Source organism: Ranitomeya variabilis, chromosome 6, assembly GCF_051348905.1.
Source record: "Ranitomeya variabilis isolate aRanVar5 chromosome 6, aRanVar5.hap1, whole genome shotgun sequence".
Classification (NCBI taxonomy): domain Eukaryota; kingdom Metazoa; phylum Chordata; class Amphibia; order Anura; family Dendrobatidae; genus Ranitomeya; species Ranitomeya variabilis.
Window position 1 is genome coordinate 577,781,817 of NC_135237.1, and position 24,840 is coordinate 577,806,656.

General features: G+C 53.6%; 1 protein-coding gene across 2 annotated transcripts in view; it reads right to left on the reverse strand.

Moving 5' to 3' along the window:
- Positions 1-2,653: 2,653 nt before the first annotated feature.
- PUF60 (poly(U) binding splicing factor 60) overlaps positions 2,654-24,840 on the reverse strand; it is a 54,163-nt gene continuing 31,976 nt past the window's right edge. For both annotated transcript variants that reach the window (XM_077271501.1, XM_077271500.1), the window contains 7 exons: positions 11,725-11,886; positions 11,388-11,480; positions 10,958-11,171; positions 10,503-10,693; positions 10,199-10,334; positions 3,158-3,393; positions 2,654-3,077 (listed from right to left, as the gene is read on the reverse strand). In XM_077271501.1, coding sequence (XP_077127616.1) covers positions 2,778-3,077; positions 3,158-3,393; positions 10,199-10,334; positions 10,503-10,693; positions 10,958-11,171; positions 11,388-11,480; positions 11,725-11,886 — 1,332 coding nt within the window. In that variant the 3' untranslated portion in view covers positions 2,654-2,777. The remainder of the gene's footprint in view (positions 3,078-3,157; positions 3,394-10,198; positions 10,335-10,502; positions 10,694-10,957; positions 11,172-11,387; positions 11,481-11,724; positions 11,887-24,840) is intronic.

The following is a 24,840-nucleotide window of genomic DNA, read 5'->3' on the forward strand; positions in this document are numbered from 1 at the left end:
ATCTATCAACTACCACTCAAATAGCAGTCTTCCCATCAGACAGGGGCAAATCTGTAATGAATCCATGGACAAAAGAACCCATGGTCTTTCTGGAATTGGCAATGGAGCCAATTCCCCAGCTGGCCGGCTATGACTGACTTTGGCGCGTGCAGACTTCACAAGCAGATACAAAATCTTTAAAATCATTATCCATGAACAGCCACCAAAAGTCTAGCAACAGCTTTCCACGTAGCAGTAATCCCAGGATGTCCACTTAAAACAGAATCATGAAATTCCTGTAAAACCCGCAATCTTAGGTACACTGGCACAACTACTTTGGACCGGGGAGAAGCAAAAGAAGCCAACGACTGGACTTTATGAATCTCCACTTCCAATTCTGAGATTTCCAAAGAAACCACAATACCCTGAGGAATAATGGAGGATGGAGGTTCTGGAGTTGAAATTGAATGTAGACTACGACATGAGCTTTCCCATTCTTAGACCCTGGCCTGAATGCAATAGAAAAATTAAACCGAGAGAAAAACAAGGACCATCTGGCCTGTCTAGGAGTTAACCTTTTAGTTGATTCAATGCAAGCTAAATTCTTGTGATCAGTGATCATTGTAACTGGATGAACCTCCCCCTCCAAAAAAATGCCCCCATTCCTCAAAGGCCAATTTGACAGCAAGTAACTCCCGATTCCCAATATCATAATTTCTGTCCGCCGGTGAAATTATTTTAGAATAAAATGCACATGGATGCAGGTTAGTCAGAGTTTTGCAATAAGACTGCCCCCACTCCAATGTCCGACGCATCCACCTCCACAATGAATGGTTCTTGGAGATCAGGTTGGATCAGAATCTTTTGAAAGCCCTGATAGCACCCGGCAACCAAACCTTGAGATTCGCCCCCTTACGTGTAAGGTCAGGAAGTGGTTTAGCAATCTGTGAAAACCCCTTGAATAATTTTCTATAATACTTGGCGAATCCCAGAAAATGCTGCAAAGCCTTAAGATCATGAGGTTGAACCCAATCAATTATGGCCTGCACCTTCCCAGGGTCCATCTTAAACTCTTCTGCTGACAAGATAAACCCCAAGAAAGATTTCCTGAACAGAAAAAACACATTTCTATAATCTAGCAAACAGCGAGTTCTCCCTCAATCTCTGTAACACAACAAGGACATGTTCCTGGTGAGTGTCCAAGTCTTTCGAGGAAATTAGAATGTCATCGAGGTAAAACACGACAAATCTTCCAATGCAATCAGAGAAAAAATTTCATAAAGTTTTGAAACACAGCGGGTGAATTAGATAATCCAAAAGGCATGACAAGGTTTTCAAAAAGACCCTCAGACATTAAAAACGCTGTTTTGCACTCATCACCCTTCCGGATGCGTATCAAATTGTAAGCCCTCTAAGATCAAGAAAACACCCTGGCCCCAGAAGCTGATTATATAGGTTGGGGATGAGTGGAAGTGGGTAAGTATTTTTAACCGTGATCTTATTTAGTTCTTGGTAATGAAGGCAAGGATGGAGGCCAACATCTTTCTTTTTAACAAAGAAAATCCAGCAGCTATAGGGGAGGAGGAAGGACGATATGACCCTTCCGTAAACTTTCGCTAACATTCTTTCATGGCGGTCCGTTCAGGCCCCGACAAATTGTAAAGGCAAACTTTTGCCAATTTGGCGCTAAGAAAAAGATCAATAGCACAATCATAGGGATGATGGGGAGGTAATATCGCCGACTCTTTTTCCGAGAACACATCTCTGAAGTCCTTCAGGTTCCCTGGAAGACCCTCCAGATTAGAGGAGCATATCTGTACATTTTTTAGACATTTCGTGTAACAATTGGGGCATGATCTCCTTCTGCCACCAATCAATAACTGGATTGTGAATCTGCAACCATGGAAACCCCAGTACCAATCCATCAGGTAAATTATGTATGGGTGGTGACAGCCTCCTCATCCTCCTGCTTCTTTGGGTCACATGCTCCAGTTCTCTTCTTCTGCAGACACATTGAAGGCTGCTTCTCTTCCAACGTTCTGAACACTTATCTCTACTCTGTCATTACCTTCTGCAGGAACATTGAGAAGTTCTTCTCTTGGAACATTCTGAAGAGATTCTTCTGTCAGGAAATCCTCATCTTCCGTGATGAGCTTCAGTGCAGCTCTTCTCTCCTGAAGACTTTGCACCTATTCCTCTAAGAGTCACAAGCTTGTATTTCTGGATCGTAAAGTTTGTCTTCTCCTCTAGCAAGTCTGTAAGCACATTGCAGCACCATAATGAACTAAAATGTCTGTGGAATTGCCGGTTTGAGGATATCCTCCAAGCAGCTTGATCCGGCTACACCAAAGATCCTCAGACTCGTAGCGACTTTTCACTCTTCCCAGAAGGCACGTGCTTCGATTCCTGGTTTCCGGGTCACTCACGGCAGGATTCGGACCTTTGCTTTGGTCAGGGCTGCTGTAGACCCTGGATGCGTAACAGCTCCTGGTCCGACCTCTGCGCCCACCTGTGCAGTACAGGTCAGGTGCATGCTGGGAAGGCATTAACCCCTTATGAGCTGTGTGGAAGATATAGTATTACAAGGTTCAGTACTGATACTGGGGAATCCATAGTGAACACTTCCCTCAGTACAAGCAGCTGGGATTCTCAGTGAAATAGACAACGACAAAAAAAAAAAAAAAAACAGACATTTTATTACCCAGAATTCTACGCAGCAGAATAAGGACAAATTCACAATCATTAAAAATAAACAGTACGTGGACAGATGAGGGAGGATGGGGGTGATAGTCCAGGACTCACGCTGATAGATCACTGTTGTCGAACCTGTCTTGGTCATAAACTTCCGCCACCACTTTGCGTCCGGCGAACCAGCGTCCATTCAGCGCCTGGATGGCTTTGTGCGTTTCGCTGGCCATGGAGAACTCCACAAATATTTTAACAATGATTTCGGCGTCTTCCTCCTCGCCCTGCTTCTCCTGATAAATGATCACCCGGTTCACAGCGCCAAACTTGCCACATTCTTCTGTTACCTCCCCCTCCAAGTCGTCATCAATATCTCTGGGATCCACCATGTTACGTAAAACCATGACTGTGGACTGTGGAGGAGAGAAGAGACATGGATGACAACCGTTGCCCTAGATGGGCCCCTCAGATGATGCCACAGAGCCCCTCTCACCTCCTGCTTGCGCATGAGCTTCTGCATGACCATGTGCCGTGCGCTGCTCCCAGAGATGCTCATGTGCTCCTGCTCACTCAGCATCTCCGGCCGCTCTGACTCCGGCGCCAGCTCCTCCTCTTCCTTCTCCTTCTTCACTTCCATCTGCGCCAGGGCTGGGGGACTGGACAGTATGGGGTTCACCAGTCCCACCTGGGGGATAGTCACTGGCAGTGTCGGTCGTACTGGGGTCACACCTAAAGCAAAGGCAAGACCATTAACAAAAAAACACTAAAAAAGTGCAGACACCAAAATAACCGCAGCAGGAGAATTTAAGGAGACCAACCAGACCACCCAGCGCTTTATTTGCCAGATTGAGCCACGGAAAATCCTGAGAACCCCTAAAATGTGAGGTGCAACAACGAACACCAAATCATTAGTGCACGCACTTCACAAATAGACTACTTTACAAGCCGCCCAACGGACACTGAGTCGCCCGACGGGCAGAGGACTGAGCAACTGAGCCACCCGACGGGCAGAGGACTGAGCAACTCAGCTTGCCGACGGGCAGAGGACTGAGCAACTCAGCCAGCCGAGAAGTCAAAGAATAGGACAGGCCGCCCGACGGGCAGAGGACTGAGCAACTCAGCCACCCGACGGGCAGAGGACTGAGCAACTCAGCCACCCGACGGGCAGAGGACTGAGCAACTCAGCCACCCGACGGGCAGAGGACTGAGCAACTCAGCCACCCGACGGGCAGAGGACTGAGCAACTCAGCCACCCGACGGGCAGAGGACTGAGCAACTCAGCCACCCGACGGGCAGAGGACTGAGCAACTCAGCCACCCGACGGGCAGAGGACTGAGCAACTCAGCCACCCGACGGGCAGAGGACTGAGCAACTCAGCCACCCGACGGGCAGAGGACTGAGCAACTCAGCCACCCGACGGGCAGAGGACTGAGCAACTCAGCCACCCGACGGGCAGAGGACTGAGCAACTCAGCCACCCGACGGGCAGAGGACTGAGCAACTCAGCCACCCGACGGGCAGAGGACTGAGCAACTCAGCCACCCGACGGGCAGAGGACTGAGCAACTCAGCCACCCGACGGGCAGAGGACTGAGCAACTCAGCCACCCGACGGGCAGAGGACTGAGCAACTCAGCCACCCGACGGGCAGAGGACTGAGCAACTGAGCCACCCGACGGGCAGAGGACTGAGCAACTGAGCCACCCGACGGGCAGAGGACTGAGCAACTGAGCCACCCGACGGGCAGAGGACTGAGCAACTGAGCCACCCGACGGGCAGAGGACTGAGCAACTGAGCCACCCGACGGGCAGAGGACTGAGCAACTGAGCCACCCGACGGGCAGAGGACTGAGCAACTCAGCCACCCGACGGGCAGAGGACTGAGCAACTCAGCCACCCGACGGGCAGAGGACTGAGCAACTGAGCCACCCGACGGGCAGAGGACTGCGCAACTCAGCCACCCGACGGGCAGAGGACTGCGCAACTCAGCCACCCGACGGGCAGAGGACTGCGCAACTCAGCCAGCCGAGCGGTCAAAGAATAGGACAGAGCCGCCCGACGGGCAGAGGACTGAGCAACAGAGCCGCCCGACGGGCAGAGGACTGAGCAACTCAGCCACCCGACGGGCAGAGGACTGAGCAACTCAGCCACCCGACGGGAAGAGGACTGAGCAACTCAGCCACCCGACGGGCAGAGGACTGAGCAACTCAGCCACCCGACGGGCAGAGGACTGAGCAACTCAGCCACCCGACGGGCAGAGGACTGAGCAACTCAGCCACCCGACGGGCAGAGGACTGAGCAACTCAGCCACCCGACGGGCAGAGGACTGAGCAACTCAGCCACCCGACGGGCAGAGGACTGAGCAACTCAGCCACCCGACGGGCAGAGGACTGAGCAACTCAGCCAGCCGAGGGGTCAAAGAATAGGACAGAGCCGCCCGACGGGCAGAAGACTGAGCAACTGAGCTACCCGACGAGTCAAATAGGACTGAGCCGCCCGACGGGCAGGGGACTGAGCAACTGAGCCACCCGACGGGTCAAATAGGACTGAGCCGCACGACGGGCAGAGGACTGAGCAACTCAGCCACCCGACGGGCAGAGGACTGAGCAACTCAGCCACCCGACGGGCAGAGGACTGAGCAACTGAGCCACCCGACGGGCAGAGGACTGAGCAACTGAGCCACCCGACGGGCAGAGGACTGAGCAACTGAGCCACCCGACGGGCAGAGGACTGAGCAACTGAGCCACCCGACGGGCAGAGGACTGAGCAACTGAGCCACCCGACGGGCAGAGGACTGAGCAACTGAGCCACCCGACGGGCAGAGGACTGAGCAACTCAGCCACCCGACGGGCAGAGGACTGAGCAACTCAGCCACCCGACGGGCAGAGGACTGAGCAACTGAGCCACCCGACGGGCAGAGGACTGAGCAACTGAGCCACCCGACGGGCAGAGGACTGAGCAACTGAGCCACCCGACGGGCAGAGGACTGAGCAACTGAGCCACCCGACGGGCAGAGGACTGAGCAACTGAGCCACCCGACGGGCAGAGGACTGAGCAACTGAGCCACCCGACGGGCAGAGGACTGAGCAACTGAGCCACCCGACGGGCAGAGGACTGAGCAACTGAGCCACCCGACGGGCAGAGGACTGAGCAACTCAGCCACCCGACGGGCAGAGGACTGAGCAACTGAGCCACCCGACGGGCAGAGGACTGAGCAACTGAGCCACCCGACGGGCAGAGGACTGCGCAACTCAGCCACCCGACGGGCAGAGGACTGCGCAACTCAGCCACCCGACGGGCAGAGGACTGCGCAACTCAGCCAGCCGAGCGGTCAAAGAATAGGACAGAGCCGCCCGACGGGCAGAGGACTGAGCAACAGAGCCGCCCGACGGGCAGAGGACTGAGCAACTGAGCCACCCGACGGGCAGAGGACTGAGCAACTCAGCCACCCGACGGGCAGAGGACTGAGCAACTCAGCCACCCGACGGGCAGAGGACTGAGCAACTCAGCCACCCGACGGGCAGAGGACTGAGCAACTCAGCCACCCGACGGGCAGAGGACTGAGCAACTGAGCCACCCGACGGGTCAAAGAATAGGACTGAGCCGCCCGACGGGCAGAGGACTGAGCAACTGAGCCACCCGACGGGTCAAAGAATAGGACTGAGCCGCCCGACGGGCAGAGGACTGAGCAACTGAGCCACCCGACGGGCAGAGGACTAAGCAACTGAGCCACCCGACGGGCAGAGGACTGAGCAACTGAGCCACCCGACGGGCAGAGGACTGAGCAACTGAGCCACCCGACGGGCAGAGGACTGAGCAACTGAGCCACCCGACGGGAAGAGGACTGAGCAACTGAGCCACCCGACGGGCAGAGGACTGAGCAACTGAGCCACCCGACGGGCAGAGGACTGAGCAACTGAGCCACCCGACGGGCAGAGGACTGAGCAACTGAGCCACCCGACGGGCAGAGGACTGAGCAACTGAGCCACCCGACGGGCAGAGGACTGAGCAACTCAGCCACCCGACGGGCAGAGGACTGCGCAACTCAGCCACCCGACGGGCAGAGGACTGCGCAACTCAGCCACCCGACGGGCAGAGGACTGCGCAACTCAGCCAGCCGAGCGGTCAAAGAATAGGACAGAGCCGCCCGACGGGCAGAGGACTGAGCAACAGAGCCGCCCGACGGGCAGAGGACTGAGCAACTGAGCCACCCGACGGGCAGAGGACTGAGCAACTCAGCCACCCGACGGGCAGAGGACTGAGCAACTCAGCCACCCGACGCAGAGGACTGAGCAACTCAGCCACCCGACGGGCAGAGGACTGAGCAACTCAGCCACCCGACGGGCAGAGGACTGAGCAACTGAGCCACCCGACGGGCAGAGGACTGAGCAACTGAGCTACCCGACGGGTCAAATAGGACTGAGCCGCACGACGGGCAGAGGACTGAGCAACTGAGCCACCCGACGGGTCAAAGAATAGGACTGAGCCGCCCGACGGGCAGAGGACTGAGCAACTGAGCCACCCGACGGGCAGAGGACTGAGCAACTGAGCCACCCGACGGGCAGAGGACTGAGCAACTGAGCCACCCGACGGGCAGAGGACTGAGCAACTGAGCCACCCGACGGGCAGAGGACTGAGCAACTCAGCCACCCGACGGGCAGAGGACTGAGCATCTGAGCCACCCGACGGGCAGAGGACTGAGCAACTGAGCCACCCGACGGGCAGAGGACTGAGCAACTGAGCCACCCGACGGGCAGAGGACTGAGCAACTCAGCCACCCGACGGGCAGAGGACTGAGCAATTGAGCCACCCGACGGGCAGAGGACTGAGCAACTCAGCCACCCGACGGGCAGAGGACTGAGCAACTGAGCCACCCGACGGGCAGAGGACTGAGCAACTGAGCCACCCGACGGGCAGAGGACTGAGCAACTGAGCCACCCGACGGGCAGAGGACTGAGCAACTGAGCCACCCGACGGGCAGAGGACTGAGCAACTGAGCCACCCGACGGGCAGAGGACTGAGCAACTGAGCCACCCGACGGGCAGAGGACTGAGCAACTGAGCCACCCGACGGGCAGAGGACTGAGCAACTGAGCCACCCGACGGGCAGAGGACTGAGCAACTGAGCCACCCGACGGGCAGAGGACTGAGCAACTGAGCCACCCGACGGGCAGAGGACTGCGCAACTCAGCCACCCGACGGGCAGAGGACTGCGCAACTCAGCCACCCGACGGGCAGAGGACTGCGCAACTCAGCCAGCCGAGCGGTCAAAGAATAGGACAGAGCCGCCCGACGGGCAGAGGACTGAGCAACAGAGCCGCCCGACGGGCAGAGGACTGAGCAACTGAGCCACCCGACGGGCAGAGGACTGAGCAACTCAGCCACCCGACGGGCAGAGGACTGAGCAACTGAGCCACCCGACGGGCAGAGGACTGAGCAACTGAGCCACCCGACGGGCAGAGGACTGAGCAACTGAGCCACCCGACGGGCAGAGGACTGCGCAACTCAGCCACCCGACGGGCAGAGGACTGCGCAACTCAGCCACCCGACGGGCAGAGGACTGCGCAACTCAGCCACCCGACGGGCAGAGGACTGAGCAACTCAGCCACCCGACGGGCAGAGGACTGAGCAACTCAGCCACCCGACGGGCAGAGGACTGAGCAACTCAGCCACCCGACGGGCAGAGGACTGAGCAACTCAGCCACCCGACGGGCAGAGGACTGCGCAACTCAGCCACCCGACGGGCAGAGGACTGCGCAACTCAGCCACCCGACGGGCAGAGGACTGCGCAACTCAGCCACCCGACGGGCAGAGGACTGCGCAACTCAGCCAGCCGAGCGGTCAAAGAATAGGACAGAGCCGCCCGACGGGCAGAGGACTGAGCAACAGAGCCGCCCGACGGGCAGAGGACTGAGCAACTGAGCCACCCGACGGGCAGAGGACTGAGCAACTGAGCCACCCGACGGGCAGAGGACTGAGCAACTGAGCCACCCGACGGGCAGAGGACTGAGCAACTGAGCCACCCGACGGGCAGAGGACTGAGCAACTGAGCCACCCGACGGGCAGAGGACTGCGCAACTCAGCCACCCGACGGGCAGAGGACTGAGCAACTCAGCCACCCGACGGGCAGAGGACTGAGCAACTCAGCCACCCGACGGGCAGAGGACTGAGCAACTCAGCCACCCGACGGGCAGAGGACTGAGCAACTCAGCCACCCGACGGGCAGAGGACTGAGCAACTCAGCCACCCGACGGGCAGAGGACTGAGCAACTCAGCCACCCGACGGGCAGAGGACTGAGCAACTCAGCCACCCGACGGGCAGAGGACTGAGCAACTCAGCCACCCGACGGGCAGAGGACTGAGCAACTCAGCCACCCGACGGGCAGAGGACTGAGCAACTCAGCCACCCGACGGGCAGAGGACTGAGCAACTCAGCCACCCGACGGGCAGAGGACTGAGCAACTCAGCCACCCGACGGGCAGAGGACTGAGCAACTCAGCCACCCGACGGGCAGAGGACTGAGCAACTCAGCCACCCGACGGGCAGAGGACTGAGCAACTCAGCCACCCGACGGGCAGAGGACTGAGCAACTCAGCCACCCGACGGGCAGAGGACTGAGCAACTCAGCCACCCGACGGGCAGAGGACTGAGCAACTCAGCCACCCGACGGGCAGAGGACTGAGCAACTCAGCCACCCGACGGGCAGAGGACTGAGCAACTCAGCCACCCGACGGGCAGAGGACTGAGCAACTCAGCCACCCGACGGGCAGAGGACTGAGCAACTCAGCCACCCGACGGGCAGAGGACTGAGCAACTCAGCCACCCGACGGGCAGAGGACTGAGCAACTCAGCCACCCGACGGGCAGAGGACTGAGCAATTGAGCCACCCGACGGGCAGAGGACTGAGCAACTGAGCCGCCCAACGGGCAGAGGACTGCGCAACTCAGCCAGCCAAGGGGTCAAAGAATAGGACAGAGCCGCCCGACGGGCAGAGGACTGAGCAACAGAGCCGCCCGACGGGCAGAGGACTGAGCAACAGAGCCGCCCGAAGGGCAGAGGACTGAGCAACTGAGCCATCCGATGGGCAGAAGACTGAGCAACTGAGCCACCCGACGGGCAGAGGACTGAGCAACTGAGCCGCCCGACGGGCAGAGGACTGAGCAACTGAGCCATCCGATGGGCAGAAGACTGAGCAACTGAGCTACCCGACGGGTCAAATAGGACTGAGCCGCCCGACGGGCAGGGGACTGAGCAACTGAGCCACCCGACGGGTCAAAGAATAGGACTGAGCCGCCCGACGAGCAGAGGACTGAGCAACTGAGCCACCTGATGGGCAGAGGACCAAGCAACTGAGCTGCCAGACGGACAGAGATCCGAGCAACTGAGCTGCCCGACAAACAGAGGACAGGACTGAGCCACCCAACGGGTATCAAATAACTGTTCTACAAATCAGTTTTGTGCCCCCATCTTCTGGTACAGCACTGATTAGAGCCCCCTGTGGCAGTACAATCTGTTCCCCATCTCACACCGGTCACCTACCTGTAATAACCCCTGGGGCTTGTGCTGCCATCACTGCCTGAGGTAATACACCAAGTGGCTGTGCCAGGGTTAGTGTCGGTGTGACAAGCCCAGGACTGGTCAGCGTGCCGAGGACCGCCGCTCCAGCTACTGCTTCCTACCGGAGATACAGAAGCGACACAAGGTCAAATAAACATCTGTGTTCAAGAAACAACGTAGTGAAAGAGCGGCTGTAGGGAGCAGCTCGATACAGGACGCATCGGCCACTGAAAGGACACAAGAGGGAACCTGAGCCTCCAACCTCAGAAACCATAGTCCTCCTCACCTGAGCTGTGATCTTGGCGGTGGCAGCGGCGGCAGCTACCGCAGCAGCAGGTGGCAGACCACCAGGTGTGGCGGGCGTCAGCAGGGGCATGGGCGGCGTTACTGCTTTTCCTACTCGGAGATATTGACCGCCCAAATCAAACAAGTTCATGGAGGAAACTGCATCCTGCGAGGACTGCGCCTTGTCATACTCTGGAAGTAGAGGAGGAAGTACTGGTGAGCTCTCGGGGCAGGGACCCCCTTTATTTCACATGTGGTACAGACAATGAGATGCATGGGTGCTGCAGAATGCACCAATGTCTGTTCTCTGGGGGCATTCACCTCAGCGGTAAGTGCAGACATTGCATGGCTCTCGACAGCACCCGTGTCTGGTAACGCAGCTCAGTCCCGGCTGCAGACAAATATGTCACCCGTAAAGCATCCGATACCCACAGCTCGCCCTACGGAAGCACTCACCTATAAAGCCGTAACCTTTGTGTTTGCCGGTCGTGGGGTCCCGGGCTAACATACACGACTTAATCTTTCCGAAGGCCTCAAACACGCTCTTGATGTCGTCGTCGGACAAGTCCTGGTGGACAGAGGCCACGTAGATCCTGTTGAAGGAACGTGCCTCCTCCGCCAGCTGATCGATGATGGGCTGCGCCTGGCCAATGTTACTGGGTCTGCCCACCTGGAGGGAGAGAGACCAGACGTCACAACATGTGAAGACAAGTAACCTGCAGAGGGTGGGGGTCCATGATGTTTTGTGCGGTGACATTGTTTGTGGGGGACTGCATGAAGCTGTGCCAGGGCACACAATGATGGAAACCACCGGCTGCCCGGACCAGAGTCTGCACAGGCTGCTATAACATGGGATCCGCATCGATATAAGCCGCCATCCTCTCACCTTTATGTTCCTTCCGCCCAACATGACGGAGTTCATCTGCTCGAGCGCTAGCTGTGCAGCTTCTGGGACCTCGTACTCTACAAATGCAAATCCCTGAAGGAAAACAAGATTAGAATGAAGATGCAACTCCGTCAGGCGGCCAAGATGGCGACCACATCCTGCAAGTTGTCAGAATCTGGATAAGGAGAACACTAACTGCCCCATAATAAAGGGGACGTCTCCGGAGAGTGTTCCCAGCTGACAACAGTGAATGTAGCTGCAGATCGACGTACGTGGACCATGGAAGGCACGTCCGGGGCGAGGACCACTGACTACTTACACTTTTAGGTTTCCTTACCTTGTGCTTCATTGTGACAGAGTCCCAGGACATGTCAATACTTTTAATAGGTCCAAAAGGTGCAAACGCCTGTCGAATGGTGTCTTCTCCCAGCTCATAGTAGATAGAGCCCACATAGACGCGGCACATTATGGCGAGGGCACGTTGCCGCTGGGCAGCGACCTAGAAGGGAAAGCCAGAAATCAGGAGCAGCGCCACCGACAGGAGCCATCAGCAAAACACTGAAATCTCATCATCCTTGACCCTGACCACCTCCCCCATCCACAGGACAATTAACCCCAATATCTCACCACCGCCCAATTGTGAGTGCTGCCAGCGGAGGCCGCGGACAGCCCTTCCCGACCTGCAGGAGGAGGAAACTGGTTAGAGACACGTGAGAAATCACAGGACCAGGGCTCGTTACCTCCAGTCTCCGCACCTCCTCAGCCGGCCGAGCAAGAGAACTACCAGCCTAAAAATGGACCCTTCCCCCTTCCCGAGTGGGCATCTGCTACCTGCCCGAGATAATATAGTCATGGTCAACAAAGGGTAACTGCAGCAGATACAGGAGCAGCCATCACTGAGCTACTATAACACCTGAGCGGCAATGACGGGAGCGAGCGCTTCCGCTTACAGAGAGGATGAGGGTATAACGGACGGAGCGAGCGCCTCAGCTTACAGAGAGGATGGGGGTATAACGTACAGAGTGAGCGCCTCAGCCTACAGAGGATGGGGGTATAACGGACGGAGCGAGCACCTCCGCTACAGAGAGGATGGGGGTATAACGGACGGAGCGAGCACCTCCGCTTACAGAGAGGATGGGGGTATAACGGACAGAGTGAGCACCTCCGCTTACAGAGAGGATGGGGGTATAACGGACGGAGCGAGCACCTCCGCTTACAGAGAGGATGGGGGTATAACGGACGGAGCGAGCGCCTCAGCTTACAGAGAGGATGGGGGTATAACGTACAGAGTGAGCGCCTCAGCCTACAGAGGATGGGGGTATAACGTACAGAGTGAGCGCCTCAGCCTACAGAGAGGATGGGGGTATAACGTACAGAGTGAGCGCCTCAGCCTACAGAGGATGGGGGTATAACGGACGGAGCGAGCACCTCCGCTTACAGAGAGGATGGGGGTATAACGGACGGAGCGAGCACCTCCGCTTACAGAGAGGATGGGGGTATAACGGACGGAGCGAGCGCCTCAGCTTACAGAGAGGATGGGGGTATAACGTACAGAGTGAGCGCCTCAGCCTACAGAGGATGGGGGTATAACGTACAGAGTGAGCGCCTCAGCCTACAGAGAGGATGGGGGTATAACGGACGGAGCGAGCGCTTCCGCTTACAGAGAGGATGGGGGTATAATGGACGGAGCGAGCACCTCAGCTTACAGAGAGAATGGGGGTATAACGTACAGAGCGAGCGCCTCAGCTTACAGAGAGAATGGGGGTATAACGTACAGAGCGAGCGCCTCAGCTTACAGAGGATGGGGGTATAACGTACAGAGTGAGCGCCTCAGCCTACAGAGAGGATGGGGGTATAACGGACGGAGCGAGCGCCTCAGCTTACAGAGAGGATGGGGCTATAATGGATGGAGCGAGCGCCTCAGCTTACAGAGAGGATGGGGGTATAACGGATGGAGCGAGCGCCTCAGCCTACAGAGAGGATGGGGGTATAACGTACAGAGTGAGCGCCTCAGCCTACAGAGAGGATGGAGTATAACGGATGGAGCGAGTGCCTCAGCCTACAGAGAGGATGGGGGTATAACGGATGGAGCGAGCGCCTCAGCTTACAGAGAGGATGGGGGTATAACGGACGGAGCGAGCACCTCAGCCTACAGAGAGGATGGGGGTATAACGGACAGAGCGAGCACCTCAGCCTACAGAGAGGATGGGAGTATAACGGACAGAGCGAGCGCCTCAGCCTACAGAGAGGATGGGGGTATAACGGACGGAGGGAGCGCCTCAGCTTACAGAGAGGATGGGGCTATAACGTACAGAGCGAGCACCTCAGCCTACAGAGAGGATGGGGGTATAACGGACAGAGCGAGCACCTCAGCCTACAGAGAGGATGGGGGTATAACGGATGGAGCGAGTGCCTCAGCCTACAGAGAGGATGGGGGTATAACGGACGGAGCGAGCACCTCAGCTTACAGAGAGGATGGGGCTATAACGTACAGAGCGAGCACCTCAGCCTACAGAGAGGATGGGGGTATAACGGATGGAGCGAGCGCTTCCGCTTACAGAGAGGATGGGGGTATAACATAGAGCGAGCGCCTCAGCCTACAGAGAGGATGGGAGTATAATGGATGGAGCGAGCACCTCAGCTTACAGAGAGGATGGGGGTATAGCGGATGGAGCGAGCGCCTCAGCCTACAGAGAGGATGGGGGTATAGCGGATGGAGCGAGCGCCTCAGCCTACAGAGAGGATGGGGGTATAACGGATGGAGCGAGCACCTCAGCCTACAGAGAGGATGGGGGTATAGCGGATGGAGCGAGCGCCTCAGCCTACAGAGAGGATGGGGGTATAACGGACGGAGCGAGCACCTCAGCTTACAGAGAGGATGGGGGTATAACGGACGGAGCGAGCACCTCAGCCTACAGAGAGGATGGGGGTATAGCGGATGGAGCGAGCGCCTCAGCCTACAGAGAGGATGGGGGTATAACGGACGGAGCGAGCACCTCAGCTTACAGAGAGGATGGGGCTATAACGTACAAAGCGAGCACCTCAGCCTACAGAGAGGATGGGGGTATAACAGATGGAGCGAGTGCCTCAGCCTACAGAGAGGATGGGGGTATAACGGACGGAGCGAGCGCCTCAGCTTACAGAGAGGATGGGGCTATAACGTACAGAGCGAGCACCTCAGCCTACAGAGAGGATGGGGGTATAACGGATGGAGCGAGCGCCTCAGCTTACAGAGGATGGGGGTATAACATACAGAGCGAGCACCTCAGCCTACAGAGAGGATGGGGGTATAACGGACGGAGCGAGCACCTCAGCCTACAGAGAGGAAGGGGGTATAACGTACAGAGCAAGCGCCTCAGCCTACAGAGAGGAAGGGGGTATAACAGATGGAGCGAGCGCCTCAGCCTACAGAGAGGAAGGGGGTATAACGGACGGAGTGAGCACCTCAGCCTACAGAGAGGAAGGGGGTATAACGGACGGAGCGAGCGCCTCAGCCTACAGAGAGGAAGGGGGTGTAATGGACGGAGTGAGCGCCTCAGCCTACAGAAAGGATGGGGGTATAACGGATGGAGCGAGCGCCTCAGCCGACAGAGAGGAAGGGGGTATAATGTATAATGGACGGAGCAAGCGCATCAGCCTACAGAGAGGATGGGGGTATAACAGACAAAGTGAGCGCCTCAGCTTGCAGAGAGGATGGAGAATAACGGATGGAGCGAGTACCTCAGCCGACAGAGAGGAATGGGTATAAAGGATGAAGCGAGTGTCTCATCATACAAAAAGGACAGGGGTACAGTAGTCGGAGCGAGCGCCTCATGCTACAGAGACGACATCTACAGTTACGTCCAGAAATCTTTGTCCACTAACGAATCCTCATGATTTCAGCTCTGAAGGCCGCAATTGAAGTGGAGACTTTCAGGGTTAATTAAAGGGGTTGAACAGAGATTTCCTGTGAAATGTTAGGGAATTGCAGCCATTTTTCTCGAAATCCTCCTCATTTCAGGAGCTCAGAAGTAAATGGACAAATTCACTTTTCCATAATAAAATGTTCATGTTTAAGCTTTTGTATAGAATCATTTGCAGGCAAAGCTGGCCTGAAGTCTGGAGGCCACGGACGTCACCATCTCTGGTCTCTGCCTGCAAAGCCTCATACCGGAAATGACGGCCTGAAGTCTGGAGGCCATGGATATCACCATCGCTGGTGTCCTCCTGTGTGAACCTTCGCAGCAATGATGGCCTGAAGTCTGGAGGCCATGGCTGTCACCATCATCATAGCTCAGAGCTGGGCAAGATGCGGCCCGCATCCGGCCCACCTGATGATTTTAAACGGCCCGCCAGCTGCCTGCCTGTGAGCAGCAGAGCCGGGTTGATCACCGGTTTATCGGTGGCGGCGGCCATCTTCCCGAGGCCGCGCGTGCGCAGATGGAGTGCTCTGCTTCACGGTGCTTCAGGAAAATGGCCGCGGGAGGCCGCGCGTGCGCAGATGGAGATCGTGGCGGCCATTTTCCTGAAGCCGAGTTTGCAGATTTAGATCTTGGCTTCAGGAAAATGGCCGCCACGATCTTCATCTGCACATGCGCGGCCTCCCGCGGCCATTTTCCTGAAGCCCCGTGAAGCAGAGCACTCCATCTGCGCACGCGCGGCCTCAGGAAGATGGCCGCCGCCGCCGCCACCGATATTCAACCCGGCTCTGCTGCTCACATTGCATTCCGGGCCGCTGCATCACCTCACCGGTGGAAGGGACCCTGCGCACACCATACCGCACCTCTGCCGCAAACCCCCCCCCCCCCATGGACACCAGGCCATGGCGTCACCCACCTAAGCAGGAAGGGACCCTGCTCAGGTGCACGCCACACCGCATCACCCCACCTCTGCCGACACCATGCCTCCTGTGACCCTGCTCTGCCACCGCCAGCCCTCAGGTAAGATACTGTAAATTCGGACAATAAGACGGACCCCCATCTTATAAAAAATCTTTTTTTCTGCAATTTTCACCCCAAATTTGGGGTGCACCTTATGGTCCGGTGCGTCTTATAGTCCGTAAAATACGGTAATTATATTAGTCCGGCCCTCTAAAACCATCCCAATTTCTCATGCGGCCCCATGGCAAAATTAATTGCCCACCCCTGTCATAGCTGGTCTCTCCGGTGGGAAGCTTTGCAGCAATAAAGGCCTGAAGTCTAGAGGCCATGGATGTCACCCTCGCTGGTGTCCTCAGCGCTTTACTGCAGTGATTTCAATTCTCGCTTGCTTGTGGTTCTTTCTGCTTTAAGTTTTGTCTGGTGAGGACTCGGCCATTGCAGAAAATTCCACTCCTTTGCTTTCGCAGGATGCTTTGGGTCATTGTCTGCCTGTCCTGTGGAGCTCCGACCAATCATCCTTGCTGCATTTGGGTGAATCTGAGCAAAAAGTATCGCCCAGTACACACAGGATTCATCCAGCTGCTTCTGTCTTCAGTCTCATCATCAATAACCACTAGTGACCTGTGAAGACACGAGGGTCAGTGGGCCGAAACCGCATGTACCAGGGATCATCCTACCAAGCGCCCGCTCTCCTTTCACCGTGGGCTTAATACTACTTAGAAAACACAGGGTGAGAGTAAAACGTTATTGAACCACAAAACAGACAAAAACCACATAGAATAGTCCCAGCAAAATACCCAAGATGGTGCAAAATTACAGAGTCTCGCTGACTCGCCAGGATAAGAGCAGCTGCGACTCTGGAACTTCCAGGGCCGACTACCCCACCTGTGGCACGCACAAACAGAAGGTAACGACAAGTTTAGGAAGAGCACAGTCCATTCAGGTACAAGGTCAGTTGACCAGAGGGTCACAACCTGACTTCTACAAACAATTCCATGGAGACACGTGACCGGTGGATCCCAAACCTGGCTTTCCTAAATGTATCAGTGGGGTTCAGGTGACCGGTGGGTCCAAATCCTGACTACCCCAAACGTATCCATGAGTTCAGTAATGGTCAATGGAGCACATCTATATTCTTTCAGCCGGGCAGTGGCCCCAAAAGCTGGCATCCTGTAGAATGTCAAATCTGTGTCTTTCATGATCTGACAGCTTTCCTGTAGAGTGTTCCTGGCTGTGGTTTTGTAAAGAGTCTAGTTCTTTGGATCTTTTGGATGCCTTAGATGTCTGGATGTATATTGTTACAGAAGCAAATCCCCTATTTATAGTTCACAACTGTTCTTCAAGTCATTATTCACAGGTCAAGGGGAAAGGGTGAGGAGATTAACTCGCATTGATCGTTTAGTTTATCCTTCAATGTTTGCAAGTTAACAAACTGCATGGCCTGGTATAATGTGTAATCAACATATCAGCAAATATTTTGTTCAGTGATCCCGCAGCCCTGTTTTGCAAAGTAACAGAACAGCAAACTGTAGGGGTAGGTGCACACAGTCAGTAAACGCTGCGGGCTAGACGCTGCATTCCTCCGCAGCATCCAACCTGCAGTGTCCAGATGCTACAGCATTTTATGGCTGATTAATGGTTTGCACCATGTGGTATGGTGAACTTAGATATGAGACCCAGACTTCCTGGAGAGTTTCGTGGGGGGATGTTGTGAGGTGTTTTCTCCACTGTGGGAAGTTTTGAGAACATCCATAACTGGTGTCATCAAGGCCTTTGAGATTCCTGCTCACCAGGACGCTTTTTTTTTTTTTTAAAAGAATGTACTAAACTGTAGATTTAGTCGCTCCTAACATTTCTGCTCTCTCTGAAGGATTTCTTCTTTTTTTCAGCTTAATGATGGTCGGTTTCTCCTCCATTGAGAGCTCATTTGTCTGCATGTTGTGGGTTCACAGCAACAGCTTCCAAATACAAATGCCGCACTTGGAATCAGCTCCAGACCTTTTACTTGTTGAATAGATGATGGATTAATGAGGGAAAAGTTCATGTAGATTAGTAAAGAGCATCTGAAATAATTGTCCAATTACTAGGCAATGTATGTGAGCACTGATCACCTTGTACTTCTGTGCTTTGCTCAATGGTCATAGGGCTCGGCCTCCACACCTCCGCCGTGTCTCCGAGCACCTTGTATTTCTGGCCTTCAGGGAGGCTGAAGATTTAGAATATGACAGCACTGGGGAATAATGGCTCCTGGTCGCTTAGCCTCTGATTTTTGTACCTTTGACAGTTTTTTTTCCTCGTGTTTTTTGCCCTCTGGAGACTTTTTGCAACAAAACTTTTGCTGGTTTTGTGATTACCCCAATATCCGACAATCTCAGGAGCAGCATTCTCTGTCAGACTGAGAACAATCTGACTTTTCAGAGTCAGGTACAATGACTTGAAGAAGTCTTCATAATCTGATCTTTTCTACCTTCTTTCCAGTTACACCCACAAACTTAAATGTATTTTTGGGGGATTTTCTGTGATACAAAACAAAGTAGCAAGTATTTGTGACATGTAAAGGAAATTATACCACGTTTACGAATCATTATAAAAATATAAATCTGAACATTGTGTATTAGTATTCAGCCCCCTGTAGTCTGATGCCCCTAAATAAAATCCTGAGTGACCAATCGCCTTTAGAAGTCACATAATTAGTACACTGCATCCACCTGGGTGTGATTTCTTCTCAGTATAACTACAGCTGTTCTGTGAAGGCCTCAGAGGTTTGTGTGAGAACATTAGGGAGCAAACAGCATCATGAAAACCAAGGAGCTCACCAGACAGATCAGGGATAAAGCTGTGGAAAAGAGTAAAGCAGGGTTAGGTTACAAAAAAACAGCCCAAGCTGTGGACATCTCACAGAGAACAGTTCAATCCATCATCCAAAAATGGAAGGAGTATGACAACTGCAAACCTACCAAGACATGGCCATCCACCTAACCAGACATCCCAAGCAAGGAGAGCCCTAATTAGAGAAGCATGGTCACTGGAGGAGCTCAAGAGATTCACAACTCAGTGGGGAGAATCTGTCCACAGGACGGATTTTAGTTGTATACTCCACAAATTTGGCTTTCTGAAGAGCAGCAAGAAAAAGCCATTTTTGAAATAAATAAGAAGTCCCATGTAGGTGACACAGCGAGTATGTGGAAAAAGGGGCTCTGGTCAGATGAGACCAAAGGAGAACTTTTGGGCTAAATGTAAAACGCTATGTGTGGTGGAAAACTAACACTGAACGTCACCCTGAAAACACCATGCCCACTGTCACACATGGCATGCTGCTGTGGGGAGACTTCTTCCGCAGGGGCAGGGAAGCTTCTCAGAATTGATGGGAAGATGGATGGAGATAAATACAGGTTCACCTTTCAGCAGGACGACTCAATATCCCGCAATACCTACAATGGAGGTTTTAGATCAGAGAATATTCCTGTGTGTGAACGGCCCATTCACAGTCCAGACCCAAATCTCAGGGAATCTGTAACAAGACGTGAAAATTACTGACCACCGACGTCTCCATCCAATGTCACTGAGCGAGAGCGAGTGTGCAAAATATCACCAAAAGACTGCAGCAGTAACTACAGTGAAAGGTGGTCCTACAACATACTGCCTCGGGATCAATACTAATGCACATCAGAATATTCAGAGTTATATTTTTACAATATTTACAAAACCTTGTATCATTTCTTTTACAAGTCATAAATCCATGTTTTTTAAGGTTTGCGTCACAGAATATCCCAATAAAATCCATTAAGACTTTTGCAAGACATTACATTTATTTTTTGGCCCATTTTGGAGAACAAGCTCCTAATAATTCTATTCATTCTTCTAAAAGGGAGAGGCATCCTGAGGCTACACCCCCTCATTACACAACTGCCCATCACCTGACCTGCTTCATCCAATCAGCATAAAGGTTTATACAGGTGGAGGTGGGAAATCTGCAGGGAATGATGATCTGGTGACATGCGCACTGCTGAGGATTCTGCACAGTGTAGACAGAGGTCCAAGGGCCGCGCTCTACGAAATCTGTCCGGCAGCTCATACAGCAGAGATGAAGGTTCGTAGATGTGGGGTCCACTCGAACGTGGAGTCACAGCCACAACTACTGCAGTCGGTGCAGACCCCATGTGAACCTCCGTTAGGACGAGGTCCCAAGCAGCAGGTCCGACACTCGTTACATGGAATCACAGAGGAATTACTTCTTCAGCCCGTTATTTCTGCAGGCTCCTATTATACAGACAGCGGACCCAATCATTTATTGTAATGAGCACATTGAGCAATCATCCACAATGCAGTACGGTAAGTGGACCCCTATATTTACAGGTGTTTCCCCACGAAAAAAAGTATATTTTAATCAATTAATGTTGGAATAATAATCATTTCCACAATTGGATATGTAAATAAAATGTTCCTGTGCCGAGATAATCTTATACATGTGTCTCTATGTTCTGTGTAATGGTCGTGTCCGACCGTACAGGGTCATGGTCTGATCATACCACATCTCCTGGGCAGGGGAGGACAAAGAAGAGTCTACAAACATTACAGCACAGGATCACGGTCAGACACGACCATGACACAGTACTTCCTCCTTCGGCCTCGCTCAATGGTCTTCCGCAGCTACTCACAAGATGGCCACGCACTGGACCTCAACTTCAATCTTCACCCGTCTCTGCTCCCTATCTAACCTCTCTAACTCACCTCTCCCGCTTTCTGACCACATGCTACTTACATTCTCTTCCCCCTCCTAGTGCACAAGCCACACTCCAGAAACTTGCACACCCTCACAGAAAACACTTTGATTTACACTCACTCTCCGAATTCCTTCTCCCACTTGCAAACGTAAGATCCTTACACAATGCGGATGCGGATACCGCTCTATATAACATCACAACACCTGCAGCTCTCGAATCGGACGCTCCCCTCACATATCAAAGCTTGCACAATCAACAGGCAACCCTGGCACACCAGCCATGACTAAAGAACTGAGGCGGGCTCCCATGGTTGCTCAGCGCAGATGGAAAAGATCCCATTCCAACTGCACTTCATAACATTCAAACAGTCCCTCTCTATTTTCGAGTCCACACTCACTGCAGCAAATAAACATTTCTCATCTCTCATATCATCTCTGTCTCACAACCCTAAACAGCTATTTAACACTTTCAATTCTCTCCTCCGTCCCCCAGTAGCCCCTTCCTCTCCTATCATCTCAGCTGAAGACTTTGACAACATCAGACAAAGCTTTTGCCTAAAGTCCCCCACTGCCCCTAATCATAACTACTCTGCCCCCTCCTCTAAAACCAGCTTCTCCACCATTATGGAAGACCAACTTTCCTCTCTACTCTCCAGATCACATCTCACCACCTGTGCACTTGACCCAATTCAATCTCGCCTCATACCAAACCTCACCAGTCTTCATCCTAAGCCATCTCTTCAACCTGTCACTAACAACTGGTGTCTTCCCCTCATGCTTCAAACATGCCTTGATCACCCATCCTCAAAAAGCCCTCTCTTGACCCATCGTCTCGGTCTAGCTGTCGCCCTATATCACTTCTCCCCATGCCTCAACACTACTGGAACAACTCGACCATCTTGAACTGTCCTCCCATCTCTCTTCTTGCTCCCTCTTCGACACCTTATAATCTGGCTTCCGACTGCATTGTTCCCCCGAAAGTGCCCTGATTAAAGTCACCAATGACCTAACTGCCAATACCAAGAGACACTAATCGGTCCTCCTCCTCCTGTTATCTGCATTCGACATAGGGGACTATTCCTTCTTAGGCCGGGGTCACACTTGCAACTGCAATGCGAGAAACTTGCAAGAGTTTCTCGCCCCAATACCCAGCACTGTCGCCTGGGGGTTCGGACCGTTCAGTTGCATAGAAATACTTGCAGCCTCACACTCCGGTCCCGAGAGCCAGCGGCAGTGCCGGGTATTGAGGCGCGAGATTCTCGCATTGCAGTTGCAAGTGTGACACCAGCCTTACTACAGACCCTCTCATCTCTTGGCATCGCGGACTCGGTCCTATCCTAGATCTCGTCATACCTAATAGACCGGACATTCAGCGTCTCCCACTCACAGACCACCTCCTCATCTCGCCCCTGCTGGTGTCCTCAAGGTTCAGTTCTAGGACACCTGCTCTTCTCCATCTACACTTCTGGGCTGGGACTCCTCAGAGAGGTTATACTGAAACCCGAGGAACTATGATGATGACACAGATCTACCTCTCTGGCCCAGATATCACCACCCTACTAACCAGAATCCCACAATGTCTGTCAGCTATTTCATCCTTCTCCGCTAGATTTCTAAAACTTTACATGGATTAAAAAGAATTCATCATTTTTCATCAGACCTATCCATTACAGTAAACGGCTGCCCACTCTCCCCAGTCCCACAAGCTCGCTGCCTCAGGGTAATCCTTGACACTGATCTCTCCTTCAAACCACATATCCAAGCCCTTTCCACTTCCTGCCGACTTCAACTCAAAAATATTTCCCGGATCCATACATTCCTCAACCAAGAATCTACAAACCCCTAGTCCATGCCCTCATCATCTCCCGCCTCGACTACTGAAACCTCCTGCTCTGTGGCCTCCCCTCTAACACTCTTGCACCCCTCCAATCTATTCTAAACTCAGCTGCCCGACTAGGCCACCTGTCAGCCCGCTATTCCCCGGCCTCTCCCCTCTGTCAATCCCTTCACTGGCTCCCCATTACCCAGAGACTCCACTACAAAACCCTAACCATGACATACAAAGCCATCCACAACCTGTGTCCTCCACACATCTGTGACCTCGTCTCCCGGTACTTTCCTGCACGCAACCTCCGATCCTCAAGATATAAAGGGGTAGTCTGACAGCGGACACCCATGAATTGTGTCATGAATGCGGGCCGACGCTGGGACCACCCAGAGGTCCCCACCTACACGACCCCCTCTCCATTCTGGGCACGGTTTAATAAAGCCCAGTCCTGGAGAATGAGCGCCCAGACCCCGCAGACCTTTGCCGACGAGGATGTGGATTTGTCATAAATGTCCAAGGAAAAACCGCCTCATAAAAAAGAAAAGGCGCAATGGGGGCAGTGGAAAAGGGAGTGGCAGCAGGAAGAGCGTGGCTGCGGGTGACAACACCCTCGTCACAGACAAGATCCAGCATCGCGCCACTAATCCTCCCCTCATCTTCATAAAAGGCCACGGCGCTGAAATACTCTGTGCTGCTGTCTCCATCACTGTATAGTGTGTGGTGTGGAGTCGCCATCCGGAGCACAGCACAGACCCTGCAGTATGAGGGGGGTCTCGTCATGGTCGGACTAAAGGTGCAAACAGCAGGCAAAGCGCAGAACATAACGGACAGGACGGAAACCTGCTCCACATAAAGCTAATCCACTGCTGAAATCTCCCAGCAGCCCCTGTTACTTCAGCATTCGCAGAGTGCAAACATCAGGAAATATGTCATCTATACACCGGCAGAACAGTGAGCGCAGCTCTGGGGTACAATACAGGAGATAACTCAGGATCAGTAATGCATGTACACAGTGACTGCACCAGCAGAATAGTGAGTGCAGCTCTGGAGTATAATACAGGATGTAGCTCAGGATCAGTAATGTAATGTATGTACACAGTGACTGCACCAGCAGAATAGTGAGTGCAGCTCTGGAGCATAATACAGGATGTAGCTCAGGATCAGTAATGTAATGTATGTACACAGTGACTGCACCAGCAGAATAGTGAGTGCAGCTCTGGAGTATAATACAGGATGTAACTCAGGATCAGTAATGTAATGTATGTACACAGTGACTGCACCAGCAGAATAGTGAGTGCAGCTCTGGAGTATAATACAGGATGTAAATCAGGGTCAGTAATGTAATGTATGTACACAGTGACTGCACCAGCAGAATAGTGAGTGCAGCTCTGGAGTATAATACAGGAGGTAGCTCAGGATCAGTAATGTAATGTATGTACACAGTGACTGCACCAGCAGAATAGTGAGTGCAGCTCTGGAGTATAATACAGGATGTAACTCAGGATCAGTAATGTAATGTATGTACACAGTGACTGCACCAGCAGAATAGTGAGTGCAGCTCTGGAGTATAATACAGGAGGTAGCTCAGGATCAGTAATGTAATGTATGTACACAGTGACTGCATCAGCAGAATAGTGAGTGCAGCTCTGGGGTATAATACAGGATGTAACTCAGGATCAGTAATGTAATGTATGTACACAGTGACTGCACCAGCCGAATAGTGAGTGCAGCTCTGGGGTATAATACAGGATGTAACTCAGGATCAGTAATGTAATGTATGTACACAGTGACTGCACCAGCCGAATAGTGAGTGCAGCTCTGGAGTATAATACAAGATATAACTCAGGATCAGTAATGTAATGTATGTACAGAGTGACTGCACCAGCAGAATAGTGAGTGCAGCTCTGGGGTATAATACAGCAGATAACTCAGGATAAGAAATGTAATGTATGTATACAGTGACTGCACCAGCAGAATAGTGAGTGCAGCTCTGGGGTATAATACAGGATGTAAATCAGGGTCAGTAATGTAATGTATGTACAC